Source organism: Dermacentor variabilis, chromosome 9 (genome assembly GCF_050947875.1).
Source record: "Dermacentor variabilis isolate Ectoservices chromosome 9, ASM5094787v1, whole genome shotgun sequence".
NCBI classification, from domain to species: domain Eukaryota; kingdom Metazoa; phylum Arthropoda; class Arachnida; order Ixodida; family Ixodidae; genus Dermacentor; species Dermacentor variabilis.
The window spans coordinates 17,493,501-17,512,432 of record NC_134576.1 but is presented as its reverse complement, the minus strand read 5'-3'; the positions used below and the strand labels follow the sequence as shown (position 1 = coordinate 17,512,432).

General features: G+C 48.2%; 1 protein-coding gene across 1 annotated transcript in view; it reads right to left on the bottom strand.

The window, feature by feature from the left end:
* The window catches only part of LOC142558263 (ATP-binding cassette sub-family C member 3-like), a 150,533-nt gene that overhangs the window by 42,899 nt on the left and 88,702 nt on the right, over window positions 1-18,932 (bottom strand). The window contains exons 7-8 of the mRNA XM_075670420.1: window positions 14,192-14,358; window positions 13,267-13,461 (exon numbers count right to left, since the gene is read on the bottom strand). Coding sequence (XP_075526535.1) covers window positions 13,267-13,461; window positions 14,192-14,358 — 362 coding nt within the window. The remainder of the gene's footprint in view (window positions 1-13,266; window positions 13,462-14,191; window positions 14,359-18,932) is intronic.

The following is an 18,932-nucleotide window of genomic DNA, read 5'->3' as shown; positions in this document are numbered from 1 at the left end:
ATGCCTTAGATTACAGAGCCCTTTTGAGGCCCTGTAACAGGGGTTCTGCCCTTTTTGAAGCGTTCGAGCGAGTCTCGGCGCTCCTTAGGCGTTTGGTGCGCCTTGAGGACAGGTGTAGTGTCCATTGCCTCCTGTGAGACGCCGGACAAGCGCTCTTGCGAGCGAGATGTTTTCCGAGAGAGTCCTGCCCCGGAAGGCAAGACCCCTGCGCCCACCAGCCCAGAGGTCGATGGGGCTCCCTGGGAGATTTGGCTGCGCCGGCCGTTGCGAGCACTGGAAGGAAGCTGGGAGGTTGAGGCAGCCTCGGCTGCGCGCACCTTTGGGGTTGATGGCCACTTCTCCTCGGTTGACGGAGCAGCGCTAGCTGCAACCGCCGCGGGGGCAGATGGCGTAACTGCCGACTCACTGCCTGTGGGTTGGACAGCCGCCGGAGGCCGTTGTGACGCTGCCCCCTTACGCGCCACATCGGCAAAGCTGCTCTTAGACAGGTATGACACCCGCCTACGTGCCTCTTTGAAAGATATGTTTTCTTTGACTTTGATTGTCCCAATCTCCTTTTCTCTTTTCCAGGACGGGCAGGACCGCGAGTAGGCGGCATGCTCGTCATCACGGTTGACACAATGTGGAGCGTTCTGGCATGTTTCGGAGGAATGTTCATTGTCACTGCACTTGGCACATGTCATCCGGCCTCGACAGTTCTGTGAACTGTGGCCGAACCTTTGGCACTTAAAGCATCTAAGAGTATTGGGCACGTATGGCCTAACACGAAGTTTTATATAACCGGCCTCGATGGACTCGGGGAGGACACTTGAACCGAAAGTGAGTATCAGGTGCTTAGTCTTGATCTCTTTACCATCTCGCCTCATCTTAATTCGCTTAACATTTATGACATTCTGTTCACTGAAGCCCTCCAAGAGTTCAGCTTCAGTGAGCTCTAGCATGTCATCGTCCGAGACAACGCCGCGGGTGGTGTTCATGGTACGGTGCGGAGTTACTGTTATTTGGGTCTCTCCAAATGAGACAAGTTTCGGCAGTTTCTCGTACTGCTTCTTATCGTGGAGCTCCAAGAGAAGATCACCACTTGTCATTCTCGACGCCTTATATCCTGTTCCAAAAACTTCAGTTAAAGACTTCGAAACAAGGAACGGTGAAATGTTACGCACTAGTTTGTCTGGGTTTTCTGAGTGAATCACATGATATCTAGGAATGTTCTGGACTTGTCGTCCGAAAAATTCAAAGAGATCTTCGGTGCGCCCTCGTTTGTGAGGGCGATCAGGGAGTTTAGGAAAAGCGTTTTCCATAAGTACAGTAGGGTTTTCGGCCGCGATCCCGACAACCCACCATGGAGCCCAACAGGGGGACGTGACAGGAGTTCCTGCTAGAGAAACCCTGCCAACGCCAGCCGTACATCGCTGCTATAACAAAATACAGCTTAACCAAGGCTGGCTAGCTACACAAGGTTAACCCTTGCCGCCGGGAAACTAGGAAGTGAGGAGAAGTGATGAGAGGACAGGAAAGATGAAAAAGGCGAGAGAGGAAGGCGAAGATTGGAGAGGAGGACAGGAAAAGGCGACTGCCGATGTCCCCCGGGTGGGTCAGTCTGGGGGTGCCGTCTACGTGAAGCAGAGGCCAAAGAGGTGTGTTGCCTCCGCCTGGGGGCCTTAAAGGTCCGAACACCCGGCATCGGCTCAACCTCCAGGATCCCCTTTCCCCTGACACGGTTAAGCCGCGCACGGCTACACGCGGGAGGGTGCAACCCTCGTGTGCTCGGGTACGTGGTGTCGCACCACACCAAACGTCTGCTCACGCAGACGCCCCTGCGGGGTAAGAACGGAACCCTCGGGAACTCCAGAGATGACGTCAGTAGTTTTAGACGCATGACTGCCGATGACGGTGAACTGTGAGCGGTTATTTAAAAAGCAGCGAATCCAGGATAAGATAAGAGGGTCGAGTGATAAGCATGCAAGTTTACACAATAGACGTTGGTGAGGAACGCGGTCAAATGCTTTGGAAAATCTAAGTAGATGACGTCTGTTTGGAATGAAGAATGTAAATTAAGGTGAAGATCAGTTGTAAATTCGAAAAGTTGGGTTTCGCACGAGAAGCCTGGCCTGAAACCATGCTGTTTGGGAAAGAAGAAAGAATTGTGATCGAGGTGATTCGCAATATGGGAGTAAAGTATATGTTCTAAGAGCTTGCATGAGATGCATGTTAATGAAATGGGACGATAACTAGAGGGGTCAGCACGGCTGCCGCTCTTAAAAATTGGCACAACATTGCTTGATTTCCAGTCATCCGGAATTTGACTGGTATTGAGGGACTGGGCGCAGATGAGTTGCAGCATTTGACTTGTGAGATGTTTCGCGCCTTTAAGTATTTTAGCAGGAATGTTATCACGTCCGGGTGAAGTGGACGGTTTGAGGTTGTCGATGAGCTTTGAAATTCCCTCAGATGTGATGGTTACGGGTGGCATTGGAATAAAAGTTAGGCTCGGTAAACTAATGCTCTTATCCGCTGGCTCGCAGGTGAAAACTGAGGTGAAGTAGGAGTTCATCGCGTCTGATCGCGGGCAAAGCAGAACGTCTGTGCCGTCTTGTCTTTTTAAGGATATATTACAGGAGCTGTTCTTGTTGGGCCGTAGCAAATTCCAAAATTTCTTGGGGTTAACGCGCAATATTTCTAGAAGATCGTGACCATAGAATTTCCTTTTGGATGACCGCAATAATCTAGTGTATTTGTGAAGGATGCCGAAGTATTTTTCCCATTTTACAGGTGATCCGGAGTTCCTGGCATTATGGAAGAGGAGCTTCTTTCTCGATAACGTACAATTAGTATATTGGCACAAGAGGGAAGGCAAATTTTCAGACACATTATTTCGCTGTGGCTGTTTATCTCGAGTAAAGTGGATGAAAAAGTTGAATTCACAAGAGCAAGAATGCCGCCTCCCCGGCGATCTATTCGATCTCGCCTGTAGATATGAAAGGACCGGTTGCTGTGGAGCAATTCTGAATCGTTAATATCAGGTGTTAGCCAAGATTCAATCAATAAAGCGATGTCAGTTCTATGTCAGTTCGACGGTCTCAACTATTTCTTTTTTGGCAGGTAGCTCCTTATATTTGTCAGTAGGACAGGAATTATGTTAGTTTTAGCTGTGCGCAGGCATTCTGACAGTTGGACCTGCGGCAGGGAAGTGTCACACGGCACTCGCGTTAACCGCTATGAATGAAGTTCTACAACGGAATCTGTTTCGGCGTTGTAAGTGAAAAGTTTTCTGCCGATAACCAACTTATCAAAGCGGATCTTAAATGAGGCGTTAGTTTGTTGGCAATAAGAAAAAAGCTTTTTTCGGGCTAGCCAAACTTTAGCTGAGTAATCCTTACGAACAGAAAATGGGGTTTATTTAAGTTTCTGTCCTGCAACAAGAATTCTTGATTTATCTTTAAAGTGTGCAAGCTTAACTATGATTGGGCGGTTTTTACCTGACTGGAAATAACCTAGTCTGTGTGCACGTTCAATATCTTTGCTACCAATTGTAATACCGAGGTGTTTGGAACAGAAGGAAGTAATGTGGGCCTCAGACTGGTCCCAACTTTCGCTGAGTTCGTCCTGAAGTCCGAGGAACAATAGGTTTGTGCGTCGCAAGCGGTTTTCAGCGTTGTCGCACTTGTTTGTCAGTGCTTTAACGTCTGAAGCAAGCTGGGCCAAGTCGGTGTTTGTTTCGGATGCAGCTATTTTTTCTGGGTTTCTTTCGATAGTGTTTTCGAGTATTTTGACGCGCGCTGAAAGACGATGCACCGAGTCTTCAATGTTCGTTTGAACGGACTGGATCAAGGCAAGCTCGGCAAGCACGGTGCTCTGAGCGGATTCAGTACGAGTTATGGCTTGGTAAATTGTTTCCAAAGACGGCGGAGCATCGTTTCCGTTCGGGCCTGGGTTTATATCGGCCTCATCAGATAAAACGAGGAGAAGAGAAATAAGGTGGGCGTTGAGCCAGTGGAAGCAAGCAATACACAGCATCCTTTGACAACACTCGATGGCGTCGTTACATCGTTAAATAAAAACAACATGGAAACTAGTCAAATATTCGAATTTTCCTATTATTATTCGATAATAGAATAAGTACACCATTTTTTAACGTTTAAAAGCGTTGAGACCTTACGACAGCTTGCAGATGCGGTGAGTGAGACGCTGCACAACACCACAAGTATGAGCGTGCGGCTTGTGCGGCGTCGGTGGGGCGGTTACGTTTAGTACACTCTAGCTTCCTTGTTACTATGGAAGCCACAACTTTCTTCCTGGAGGAGTATTTGCTTTTGCAGAAGAACAAGCTACTACTGAGTGTGCATGTATAGGCGACTGGCGCAATTTGTAGCGATGAAGTGGTTGATGATGATGGCAATCGAGTATGCACGTGCCTTAAGTTGAAGCGGCGTTCTTCTCCCGCCCTGGTTTGTGTGCTGTTTCTCCTTTTAAACGAATTGTGTAAGCGGAAGAAAAAAAATTGTTAAGCTCCTAAGCCACAGGTGCTGATGGGTACGCCCTATTAAAACATAGCTAAAACTGGCGCGCGACATTGTTCCACAGAGCTACCAAAGCGCGGTAAAACAGGAAAGCGCATATTTCGACGGCGCTTTGTTTCGTCACACATTGCCCCTCCCACATCGCTGCGACTCAGCGACGGCGCGACCACCTTGTTGGAATCCAGTCGTGGAGAAGCCACGACGTCGCGGCGGTCGCTGAGCAACGGAATTCGATGTGTCGCTGACTGAAAATCGCGCTATGTGAAACAGCCTTAAGGCGGGAAGCGGAGGAGGGGGGTATGGTGAAAGCGTGAGACGAAATGCGTACTGCTGCGCAACCCAGGCTCTGCGGCGACCAGTGCTACGTGATGGCGCCAGCAGTGCGCCGTCGTATGTTCACCGATGACGCCATCGATAAGCAGTGTGGTGAGCGTGTACATCGATAACATATGCGGAAACAAAGCGCTGCATGAGTTAAGGTCTGTCTGCGGCGCCTGCTGTGAATCGCGCCCAAGGTTTACCCACGCGCTGCCTCTCGCGATCTCCTGATCAGCGAGGCAGTAACGCCACACGTCGCTCGGTTTGCAATGTGCCGCACGAGACAGATTGTCCGCGCCAGCCAATATATCGCGAAATAAAACCACCTATGGAGGTGCACTCAAATTTCACATTTGGGAGTATCGTAATCTCCGGTGAATTTTTTTTGGTGTCTATAAGTTCTTCCCATATGTCTAGCGGCGGCGCATTACGACCGTTATTGATAACCATTCTCAATGTTGGTTGGTCGGTGTCCACGACCCGCGTGGCCGCTGTGCTCGAAGGGTGCTACGTTCACAAAAAGTTGACTTTGCAGTCGGTTACAAAAGTGGCCGCCAACATGCGGACGCCGCATGTATTTCGATGCTCGCTCTACGACAACGGCCCATAAGGCCGACAATTGCGATGAGTTTCTGGCCACCATCGACGAGATTCTTCTTTCCCGACGTGGCGCCCTTCCGGGAAGAGCAGTGCAACGACCGCAGTATCTGTATTTACACCAGCTATTCTGCCAACAGGTACCACTGCGTTGTTATCCGAGATGACCTGCTCTATAAAAAGTATTACGCGGCTGATGGTGCCCGCCCTACTCTTAGCGGTGCCTAAGAATTTGAGAACACACGTGGTCCTCACGATGACGCGACCGCTATGTAGGTGGGTTTCAGCATAATATAGCCCGACATTCAGGGCCTATTCTACTGACCTAGTATGCGACGGAATATAGAAAAGCATGTGGCCAGTTCTGACAGATTCAAGCGCCCTATTACATCTCTGGTAGGACTTCACCCTGGGACACCAACGCCATCTCATTTTGAAATGGATGGAGTGAATCTTCTCAGCCCATTCCCGCGATAATCCAACTCAAAAGTTGGATTATGGTGTGTGTAACGAAACTGAACCCTCTACTCTCTGTTACAAAGGTAAACAGAGAACTGTCGGACGACCGTGTCATGACCCCTTTAAATAAACGTACCCCATCGGAACAATACTATGAGGCAACGCGTAGTGTCTTTTAATTTTTTTAGCGGTGGCTTGTTGTGACCATTGTTAGGGTTGGCGTCTGACACCACGTGGCGAAAGGAATTTCATCCGACCATCTTCGTCGAAATGAGGCGTGACTTCTCCTGCGATGGTTGGCGTCCCGCACCTCGCGCACAAAGCACTTTCTCTCACCCGACCTTCTTCCACCAGGCCTCGTCGAAATAAAGCGTGACTTCCTGATTCGCCATGACCGTTTCGAGTGTGTACCTGTCTGCCCGAAGCCCCGCAGCGTACAGGCCTCTTGTGTGTGTGTGTGTGTGTGTGTGTGTGTACGAGTTTAGAGAGGTCCTTTCCTCGAATTCGACCTAGAAGAGAACTTCCAAGAACCCGCAAAGCGCAGAAGAGGCGGACAGGCGTCTGCAATTCCGGGAGGCGGGACGACTTCTTCCTTTCAGCAGGCTCAGTATAGCTAGAGGAGGAGGGGCCCTCTTTCTGTGCCGGTCACGTGACATCGACGGAAGCAAGATCCCGCCCACGATTGTAGAGAGCCTATTTAAGGGGTTCCGATATGTGCTTTTACTCACTTCATGTTCTTCTCATTTTCTTTCATCTACTTTTGAATGAACCGTGCAAGTTTCGCGCTAGAAATTATCTCGCCCTTGCTTGGTCGCCACGATCTACCGGATGCCTGCAGCCCGCCGACAACGCCAGGCTACCCAATAAATAACGTCAGTGGAGCTTCGATAGGCAGGCGCCGCTACTTCTCGGCAGCAGTATGATACGCTACCGTGGAGTACGCAACAAACTGACTGGCAGCGATTGGGATACTAGGACTTGGACGACAACTACGAGATCGTAGCCTCTTCGTCCTGGCGACAACGTTCGGAAGGAAGGTGTCTGGATCATGACTGCATATGGTGAGTGCAAGGCTTTTCTTCACTGAGATATCACTTGGCTTTTACGTATTTTTTGGGAAGTACATTGCAGCGATTTTTCTTTAAGCGTTGACGGAAGTTTGAGTACGTCAAGGTTGTATAGAGTGAAGGTTTAGCAGCACTAAGGGCAGCCATGAACTTGAAGGCACTAAAGAAGCCGGAATGGTTGAGCTTGGCAAAAGAGTTGGACCTCCGAATTGCCGAATCAAAGAGAAAGCCGGAGATCATTGAGGCGATCGAAGCGACCGGGGCAGACGACGAGGAACTGACGGAATGCCTAGAGAGCATTGAAGAGAAAGAGGAAGAGCGTAAGCGCCTAGAGGAAAAAGAAGAGCGTAAGCGCCTAGAAGAAAAAGAAGAGCGCGACCGTGTTGCACGCGACGCACACGAAATAAAGCGCCTAGAGATTGAGCTCTTGAAAGCTCAAAATTCTGACAGACCTAGCCCAGAGGCACGTGAAAGCGAGCGCAGAATGACAGACTTGATGGCACCCTAAGCCGTAGGAGGGGACATCGGTCCTTTTCTGGTACAGTTTGAGCGCACGTGTGAGAAGGCAAAATTCGCGAGAAACACGTGGCCGCAGCGCTTGCTTACGTTACTGCCACGTGAGGCAGCTGATATCATCGCCCGCATGTGGAAAGAAGAAGCAAAGGACTTCGATGAAGTCAAAGCAAATCTGCTTAAAAAGTACAGATTATCAGCGGAAGCATTCAGGCGAAAGTTCAGGAAAGTCGAGAAGAGCAAAGTGAGTCATATTGAGATTTTGCATACACCTTGGAGGTAAACCTGAAGGAATGGCTCAAAGAAGAGGATGCACTCGGCGACACCGAAAAGACTATGCAGTGCGTTGCTTTAGAACAGTTCTACCGCCGGCTGCCAGTAAACATCAAGTATTGGGTTCAGGATAGGCCAGGCGTAGACACTATCGCGAGAGCGGCAGATCTCGCTGAGGAGTACGTAACTCACCGTGCGGAGGAAGGCAACGAAGCTCCTAAGAAGGAGATGAATAAATACAGACCCGACAAGCCAAAGCGATGGTCAAAGTCGAGTCGGTGTAAAACAATGGGAAGGTCAGATTCGGTGTAAACTAGTGGCGAGGAAAGCGAGGGAGTAAAGGAACCACCCGAATGGAGTGCGCAAAGGCAGAAGGAAAAAACTTTCGAGCCAAGAAACCAGTAGTTTGCTACAACTGCCAGCAAATGGGGCATATGTCCGTAGGGTGCAGAAATTCCAAACTAGTATTGATGTCACTAAGTAGTAACGCAGAAAATCTGAACTTGCTAGAACCGTAAATTCGAGACCTCGTGGTAAACGGCAAACCGTGTAGAGTGCTTCGCGACTCGGCAGCCACAATGGACGTGGTGCATCCGTCGTACGTAGGGGAAGGCCAGTTCACGGGAGAATGTGCTTGGATAAGGCAAGCCATGGAAACCTCCAGTGTTTGTCTCCCTGTGGCCAAGATTCGTATCGAAGGCCCTTTTGGAGTTCTGGACACTGAAGCCGCCGTCTCGGCACACCTCCCGCCGCAGTATCCGTATTTGTTTTCTAACAAATCAGAGGATTTGCTACGATGCAAGGGAATCGGGTTTAGTGAGGGAACAGCGCAAGCACTAACTCGTTCCAAGCCAAAGGAGCTCGCGGCCAAGGCAGTGTATGAATGTCCAGTGGTGGAGGAAACAGGTTTGACAGCTGATTGGTCAGCCAGTACCGAACAGGACAGCCCTATAGGGGATGGGGCGGAAAGTACGCCAGCTAATGAAAAGGTCAGGAAAGCGGCGGAGCCTGAGTTGTCTCGCGAGGCAGAATGCAGCAAGTTATTGAACGTAAGCCCTGCCACAATGATCGCTGAGCACGAAATGCGTAAGGCACAAAACAATACTGAGCATTACTATGACAGGACGGCTCGCATGCGACGATTTGAAGTTGGGGAAAAGGTAATGATCCTGAAACCCTCGTTGAATAATCAATCTGAGGAGATGTCTGTCGACTTTGCAGAGTTAACAGCAGTCATCATCATCATCATCATCAGCCTGGTTACGCCCACTGCAGGGCAAAGGCCTCTCCCATATTTCTCCAACAGCCCCGGTCATGTACTAATTGTGGCCATGCCGTCCCTGCAAACTTCTTAATCTCATCCGCCCACCTAACTTTCTGCCGCCCCCTGCTACGCTTCCCTTCCCTTGGAAGCCAGTCCGTAACCCTTAATGACCAACGGTTATCTTCCCTCCTCATTACATGTCCTGCCCATGCCCATTTCTTTTTCTTGATTTCAACTAAGATGTCATTAATTCGCGTTTGTTCCCTCACCCAATCTGCTCTTTTCTTATCCCTTAACGTTACACCTATCATTCTTCTTTCCATAGCTCGTTGCGTCGTCCTCAATTTGAGTAGAATTTGAGTAGAAACAGCAGTGACGGAGGCAAAAGACAGTCACGAGACCATTGACAAGTTAGTAGAACAGGCGGAGTTGAATCCTAATCAAAGGGCCGAACTGAGGGAACATGTGTTTGAATTTAAATACGTATTTTCAGACACACCGGGCAGGACCACTGCGATCGTTCACGATATAGAGTTAACCTCGTCGGACCCAGTTCGTTCGAAAGCTTGTCGCGTTTCGCCTCGTCAACGTGAAGTCATGACCGCTGAAATAAACAAGATGTTAGAGCTAGGTGTAATCGAGCCAGGAGAGAGTGATACCTCACCTTTTAGTTGAGGTCCCAGGAAAGGAGCCACGACCATGTATCGACTACCTCTGGCTCAATTTAATCACGAAGGACCAGACTCATCCAATACCGCATATCTAGGAAAGGCTTGAGAAAGTGAGCAGTGCTGATTTCATCTCTACGCTCGATTTAGTCAGAGTGTATTGGCAGGTTCCGTTGACCGAGAGGGCAAGCAGGCTTGCGGCGTTTATTTACCCGATGGGAACCTTTCGTCCGAAAGTCCTGAGTTTTGGATTGAAGAATGCGCCATATTGTTTCTCTAGCCTTATGGACCAGGTGCAACGAAGAATGGAGGACTTTGCACTTCCATGTCTCGATGACATAGCAATCTTTTCTTCATCATGGGCGGACCATATGCAGCACCTGCGAACCATGCTGTGTCGTCTACGAGATGCCAACTTAACTGTTAAGGCTCCCAAATGCCAATTAGGGCACGCGGAGGTAGCTTATCTAGGTCATGCAATAGGGCAAGGTCATCGTCGGCCTTCCGAGGTTAAACTGACCGCCATAGACAACTTCCCACAACCACGCACCAAGCGGAACGTCAGATCATTCCTTGGCTTGGCACCAAATATATGTCCCGCGGTATTCCGAGATTGCGAGTCCTTTAACGGATGCTCTCAGAAAAACAGAACCGCAAACGGTAAAGTGGGATGATGAAAAAAAAGGCTTTTAGTATGCTAAAGAACGCACTAACGAGTCAGCCAGTTTTGAACGCGCCCGACTAATCTAAGCCATTCATTCTTCAGTGTGATGCCACCGACAGGAGAATGGGGGTGGTGCTCTGTCAAAAGAGAGTAGACGAGAACGAATACCCTGTACTGTACGCCAGTAGAAAGCTTTCTGTTCGTGAAGAAGCATACAGTGCATCAGAAAAGGAATGGGCCTGCGTAGTATGGGCTGGGCAGAAGCTAGCTTGCTATATCGCTGGTTCAAGGTTAACCCTAGAGACTGACCACTGTCCCCTCACATGGCTGCAGTCCATGTCTACGAAAAACGGTCGTCTTTCGCGCTGGAGCTTGGCTCTTCAACAGTGCACATTTGATATTAGCTACAAGAAGGGTAAGCTTAACGGCAATGCCGATGGTTTGAGTCGTTGCCCCTAGAGTAACGAAAGCATCATGCTCGTCCGGGTTTCCGTGGCATCTTTACGTTCGGTCGCACGTTTTCTGGAATTCACACATTTTTTCGAATTCATACGTTTTTCCGAAGTGAATCCGTTTGTTAGCTGATTTCAATAACCACGTCTTAACGCTTTCAAGAAATGGCTGTTTTTAGTGTTCAGGGGGGGGGGGAGGACGTGTGTAGGCAGTGGCAAAGGTGTAGCGGGTTTTCTTTTTTTTTAAAGCCGGGTGTGTCTTGGGGGGAGGATGGCCTTGTGCACGCTGCTTTGTGGTTGTGAGTCCTCCACTGTTCTGGGGGATAGCTTGCCCACGCAGGCCTGTTTGCAAGAGAAATTTCACCAGACCGGACCAAGAAGAAAAGTCGCAGGAGCGCCACGAGGACTGATGACAACAGCCAGAACTCTACCTGCTACGAACTAAGGGTTCGTCGTCTCTAAGGGGAGTTCTGCTACCGAAACGCCGATCCCTCGCACAGCGGCTGCTGGCCCTCGCACGTCGGGATCTTCCTCCCCCGCCGGAGATGCTGTTAGGGTTGGCGTCTGACACCACGTAGCGAAAGGAATTTCATCCGACCATCTTCGTCGAAATGAGGCGTGACTTCTCCTGCGATGGTTGACGTCCCGCACCTCGTGCACAAAGAACATTCTCTCACCCGACCTTCTTCCACCAGGCCTCGTCGAAATGAAGCGTGACTTCCTAATTCGTCATGACCGTTTGGAGTGTCTACCTGTCTGCCAGAAGCCCCGCAGTGTACAGGCCTCTTTTGTGTGCGCGCGTGTGTGTGTGCGAGTTTAGAGCCCCTTTCCTCGAATTGGACCTAGAAGAGAACTTCCACGAACCCGCAAAGCGCAGAAGAGACGGACAGGCGTCTGCAATTCCGGGAGGTGGGACGACTTCTTCCTTTCAGCAAGCTCGGTATAACCAGAGGAGGAGGGGCCCTCTTTCTCTGCCGGTCACGTGACATTGACGGAAGCAAGATTGTGCCCACGATTGTATAGAGCCTATTTAAGGGGCTCCGAAATGTACTCTTATTCACTTCATGCTTTTCTTATTTTCTTTCATCTACCTTTGAATAAACAGTGCAAGTTTCGCGCTAGAAATCGTCTCGCCCTTGCTTGGTCGCCATGGTCTACCGGATGCCTGCAGCCTGGCGACAACGCCACGCTACGCAATAAGTAACGTCGGCCGAGCTTCGATAGGCAGGCGCCGCTACTTCTCAGCAGCAGTACGATACGCTACCCTGGAGTACGCAACACCATGCAGCACCTGAAAAGAGTGCGACGGCACACCGTGTCAGCGCAACGAACGGCCAGTCCGGCATCAAATCGCGTGATGCCACGCAGCTCCGAATCTATGCTATACAATCTCTCGTGCTCGCTCGTTACTGTTGCATTCGAAACATATGAGTACACCGCGTGGACAGTGCAAGAAATTCAAGAACTGAAACTGTTTATAACGAAGAAAAATTGAGGCAAGTATTCGGGTTGGGTGCTGTAATGTTCCCTTCGCACCATAATGTGTTTTAAAAGCAGACATTAAATGCTTGTGATCAGGTTTTTATGCGATATGATATTCAGGCGCAACAGTGCCGACATAGACTAGGAGTGTATAAACGCATAATTTTGATGAGCGCGACGCTATTTCATCTTTAACGCAAATCGGCGCAGCACTGAAAGGGACCAGCAAGGGAAGCGTGTTTCACAATGCTTCCGGAGATGCACACTGCATAGCGATGACGTAAACACGGACATAGCTACTGAACAAGGGCTGTTCTGAATGTGGCAGCCCTTAAATTTTGTATATTGAACTTGTAGATATACAAATAAACATGAAAATGCTTATTTTCTGTCATAATACCGTAATTTACCTCAACCCTAACCCTAAAGTGTGTAATATAGAAAACCGAAGCTCGTGTAATTAGTGTTAAAGATTGCGCCAGTTGGTGTAGCACGATGGAGTAGATGCAGTCCGGAGGAAGCGCAAGAAACGACCGAGGGGGCAAGGGGGAAGCCTTTGCTTTTTTTTCAGCCCCTTGGCTGTTCCTTCAATTTCTCCGTATTGAGTCGGCTATTGAGATTAAGTGCAAATCGTTACTTCGACACCCGCACCGAATTACTTTAAATAAGCGATGGAGTTTCAACATACTGTACATCCTCGAGAAAGGTTATCGCTGAAAATAAAACACGGTACCAACAATCTCGCTCTTCCACCTTGTTGAGCCATGAGAGTAATAATAATCTACCATCTTGTTAGCACGCAAATGCGGCCTTTAGTTGTACAGTTTGTGCAAAAGTTCGCAAGAAGAGCTTTGTTTACACCAATTGCTTGCTATCGTCTGCTACAAGTAGCACGGGAGACATTTCTACAGCATGCCGCCAAAGCCGCACCACAAGCTCGCTGCATGCTCCTTATATTTAGGCCGAAGTGACCAGCTCGTGACACGTACTTGTCGTAGTCGAGAACTGTGTGTATTCTGTGTGCCACCGTGAGCACGGTGCTGGCGGCAAAGCTGTCCCGGAGTGTGGCTTGGATCAGGCTGTCCGTCTCGCTGTCCATCTGCGAGGTCGCCTCGTCCAGCACCAGTATCTTGGGTCTCCGCAGGAGAGCGCGCGCCAAGCACACAAGCTGCCGCTGGCCCACGCTGCACAAATGCGGCCGTTGGCTCGCCCCTTTCAAAAGCAACAGCAGTCTTTGCAAAAAAGGATTTCAGCTGATTGTTCGAAGACCCCTATAAGGCTATAAACGCGAGGCAGAAGCAATGCCGGTGGCACCAAAGAATTTTCCGATATTTGTGTAAGAATAAAGGATGCGAACGTTGGAGACATCACTCCGTTCGCTTAGATTACCGCCAATAACAAAAATTATGTGCGCAAAGGAAAAAAGAGGCAATTAATGTACGCCGCGACCTTTTTGAACTGGAATAAAGAGCGGCGCGTTGTTCTTGAGGAGGTCTGCGAAGAAACGTTGACGGGGTCTTTGATTGCTGTGGGAATCCGGCCTTGGTGAAAGCCGAGCTATGCTGGCCCGTGCTATGACGGGGCTATCGCGCGAGAATTCCGGGATGTCTTCGATGCTGTGCTCGTTAACGGTTGCCCACCGCTTCTCTCGCCGCTCACTGCAACTGGATACGAACACCTCACTTGATGCAATGGCACAGTAAGATGTGAAAAACTTGTACCGTGATCTTGGAAACCTGTCTACAGACAAGATTTGGTGCAAGACGTTTGCAAATGGCAGCTGAAAGAATACTGATAACTAGTGTGCCTAATAAATATAGTTGCGATGCCCTGCTTGTTCCGCAAAGAGCTAATTGCAAAATAATGAAGTAGAAGTTCCAGTGAAAGTTGTTCGCAGCAGGACATGAGACGTACCTCAGGCGCTCACCACCCGTTCCGGTGCGTAGCCGGAGCCCGTCGGGTTGCCGCTGCACGTAGGACGCGAGGTGCGTCTGCCGCAGCACCCTATGCAGTTCCTCGTCCGAGTGGAACTCGCGAGGGTCCAGGTTGGCGCGCAGCGTGCCGTCCACCAGGCATGGGTCCTGCGACAGCGTTTCACACCTTCGGGCAGCATTCGATTGACGAGGACAACTTCGCGTGTGCGATTAAAGCGCTCATCTTCATCAACAATGAAGGAAAAAATACGTTACGATGGCAGTTGACTGATATTCACTTACGCCAATTCATATGCAAGAGAAGACATTGTTTGATCGGCCTGGAATTAGGATTCTCAAGTCTTGGAACCCTTCTAGCTTGCTTTTCCTTGTCGAGCTAATTGCCGTCCTCTACGTGGTAACGTCACGCCTTTGGCCTCTGGCACATCCTGAGCTGACAGAGGCAACGAGCAAGCCCTGAAGGGGAGGCGGCCATTGACATCAAAACTTGACAAGAGGGCAAAATACTACTATGATCCCTCAGGCCCTGCCGCCTCCATGGGCGCACCTACAGCGGGCTTCAACTGCCTAAAACCCACGAGGGGTATATGACACTTTCGGTGGAGAACTCTCTGCTTGCCTGTATAATGGAGACGCCTTCAACGATTGTATCGGCTGTACGCGAGAGGTTACGAAAGAGGAAAGTATAGATGGGGCACAACTCGGACGCCGCCTATTCAAATGCGTGTAAAACGCAGAAAGGATTTTCTGAGATAATCACTGGGTCAATTTGAATGAATTTTGTTTAATTTGAGAGAAAAATTTGAGAGAGAATGTTAAATTCCAGTGACTTCTGGAAGCTGAATTTTCATTCAGGACCGAATTTTTTTAATGGAGCTTTGAGGAATTCGAATGTTTGAAAAAAAATGAAAGCAGGAAGTTTAAGAACTCGTAGCTCTGCACTAAGACCAGATATCGCAGTTATGTGAACTACATTCGTTAGAGCATTCAAAGCGGACAAATTTGATGTGGAAATTTACAACTTAAGCAAATTTGCTACATTGTTTGCAAGGGTTTCGCAAAAGTTATGCTCAAATATTACTGAGAGCCAAATTTAATGTACCAATTTTGTCCGCTTTAGAAGTACTATTAGATAAAATTGACAGAATTATGATATCGTATTTCATTGCTGAGTTCATCATCATCATCATAATCATCAGCCTGGCTATGCCCACTGCAGGGCGAAGCCCTCTCCCATACTTCTCCAACTACCCCGTTCATGTGCTTATTGTGGCCATGTTGCCCCTGCAAACTTCTTAATCTCGTCCGCCCACCTAACTTTCTCCCGCCACCTGGTACGCTTTCTGTCTTTTGGAATCCAGTCCGTAAGCCTTAATGACCGTCGGTAACCTTCCCTCCTCATTACATGCCCTGCCCATGCCCACTTTATTTACTTGATTTCAACTAAGATGTCATTAACTCGCCTTTACTCCCTCACCCAATGTGCTCTCTTATTATTCCGTTACGTTACACGCATAATTCTTTCCATAGCTCGTTGTGTCTTCCTCAATTTAAGTAGAACCCCTTTCGTAAGCCTCCAGGTTTCTGCCCCGCAGGTGTGTACTGGAAAGACACAGCCGTTATACACTTTTCAATTGAGAGATAATGGCAACCTGCCGTTCATGATGTGAGAATGCCTGTTAAACTCACCCCAGCACGTTCTTATTCTTCTGATTATTACAGTCTCATGATCCGGATGCGCGGTCACTATCGGCCCTAAGTAGATGTATTCCCTTACCACTTCCAGTGCCTCGCTACCTATCGTAAACCGCTGTTGTCTTCCGAGACTGTTGAAGATTACTTTAGTTTTCAGCACATTAATTTTTAGACCCAATCTTCTGCTTTGCCTCCCTAGGTCAGAGAGCATGCATTGTAATTGGTTCCCTGAGAGACTAAGCAAGGGAATATCATCAGCGAATCGAAATTTACTTAGGCATTCTCCATTAACTCTTATTTGCAATTCTTCCCAATCCAGGTTTCTGAATACTTCCTGTAAAAACGCTGTGAATAGCATTGGAGAGATCGTATCTCCCTGCCTGACGCCCTTATTTATTGGAATTTTGTTGCAGTATTTAGGGAGGACTACGGTGCCTGTGGAGCCGCTATATATATATATATATATATATATATATATATATATATATATATATATATATATATATATATATATTTCAGTAATGTTACATACGGCTCGTCTACACCCTGATTCCGTAATGCCTGCATGACTGCTGAGGTTTCCACTGAATCAAACGCTTTCTTGCAATCAATGAAAGGTATATATAAGGGTTGGTTATATGCCGCACATTTCTCTATCACCTGATTGATAGTGTGAATATGGTCTATTGTTGAGTAGCCTTTACGAAATCCTGCCTTGTGCTTTGGTTGACAGAGGTCTAAGGTGTTCCTGATTCCATTTGCGATTACCTTAGTAAATAATTTGTAGGCAACGAACCTGATCGTTCCATAATTTTCCAAGTCTTTGGCTTCCCCTTTCCTATGGATTAAAGGTTACGTTGGCGTTCTTCCAAGATTCCGGTATACTCGAGGTCATGAGGCATTGCTTATACATGTGGCCAGGTTTTCTAGAACAATATGCCCACCATCCTTCAACAAATCTGGTGTTACCTAATCCTGCCGAGCTGCCTTCCTCTTTTAGATAGCTCGCAAGGCTTCCTTTACTTCTTCTGGCGTTGCTTGTGGGATGTCGAATGCCTCTAGACTAATCACTGTTCCATTATCGTCGTGCGTGCCACTGGTACTGTATAAATCTCTATAGAACTGCTCATCCGCTTCAGGTATCTTATCCATATTAGTCACGATATTGCCGTCGTTGTCTCTTAGCTCACAAATCTGATTCTTGCCTATTACTAGTTTCTTCTTCACTGCTTTCAGGCTTCCTCCGTTCTTGAGAGCACGCTCAATTCTATCCATATTATACTTCCTTATGTCAGGAATCTTGCGCTTGTTGATTAACTTGGATAGTTCTGCCAGTTCTATTCTAGCTGAAGGGTTAGAGGCTGTCATACATTGGCGTTTCTTAATCGGATCATTCGTCTCCTGCGATAGCTTACTGGTATCCTGTGTAACGTAGTTACCACCGACTTCTACTGCACACTCCTTAATGATGCCCATGAGAATTCGTTGACTTCTTCAACACTAAAGTCCTATTCCTGAATTAAAGCCGAATATCTGATCTCTGGCTTGATCTGGAATTCCTCTATTTTTTCCCTCTTACCGCTAACTCACTGATCGGCTTCTTATGCACCAGTTTCTTCCGTTCCATCCTTAATTCGAGTTCTTACCATCCTGTGGTCACTGCAGCGCACCTTGCCGAGCACGTGCGCATCTTGTATAATGCCAGGGTTGGCGCAGAGTGGGAAGTCTATTTCATTTCTAGTTTCGCCATTCGGGCTCCTCCGCGTCCACTTTTGGTTACCCGCTTGCGGAAGAAGGTATTCATTATCCGCATGTTATTCTGTTCTGCAAACTCTACTAATAATTCTCCCCGGCTATTCCTAGTGTCTATGCCATATTCCCCGACTGACTTGTCTCCAGCCGGCTTCTTGCCCAACTTGGCATGGAAATCGCCCATGAGTATAGTGTATTTTATTTTGACTTTACCCTTCGCCGATTCCACGTCTTCATAGAAGCTTTCGACTTTCTGGTCATCATAACTGGATGTAGGGGCGCAGACCATTAAGACCTTCTATTTGTACCTCTTATTAGGTTTCACAAGACTTGCCGTCCTCTCGTTAATGCTATAGAATTCCTGTATGTTACCAGCTATATCCTTATTTATGACGTATCCGACTTCTAGTTCTCGCGTCTCCGCTAAGCCCCGGTAGCACAGGACGTGCCCGCTTTTTTGCACTGTATATGCTCGATTTGTCCTCCTAACCTCACTGAGCCATATTATATCCCATTTATTGCCCGCTAATTCCTCCAATAGCACTGCTAGACTCGCCTCTCTAGATAACGTTATAGCATTAAGCGTTGCCTGGTTCAGATTCCAATGGCGGCCGGTCCGGACGCAGAGATTCTTAGCACACACTGCTGCGGCACAGGTCTGACTGCCGCTGTGGTCAGTTGCTTCGCAGGTGCGGGGGACTGAGGGCCGGGGTTTTATTGTTGTATTGATATAGGAAGTTGTGGCCAAGTACTGCACCAGGGTGGCCAATCCTGCTCTGGTGAGGGAATGCGTTGCCGGTTCTGGTCACTGGGATCAGGCCGCACTGCACGCCTGTTTATGCAACTTTATCAACACGCGGATGCTTTCTTTAAACTAGTGGAAAATTTCGTGGCACCGGCATTTGAAGCACGGTCCTCTTGCACGTGAGGCGGATGCTTTACCTCTACGCCACCAGTGCAGCTGTTATTATTTCGCCTAGCTTTTACTAAAGAATTGCTGAGTTAGAGAGTTGTAAACGTGACAGTTTCGTTTTCTGAAAGTGTGTGATTTTGAATATTATTTAGAAAAATATTAACGGTCTAAATAAAAAATTCGCTACCAACAGTCATTAGATTCTTTTTCTTTTAAATGCAACACCCCCTCATTAAATTTGGTGCAGTGTTTGCCGAGAAGAACGATTTTATTAATTAATTTGTTTATTTATTCCGGTACCTATAGCGCCCGTTGAGGGCATTTATGTAGGGGGGATTCAGTTGCAATTTCTCCTTTCTCA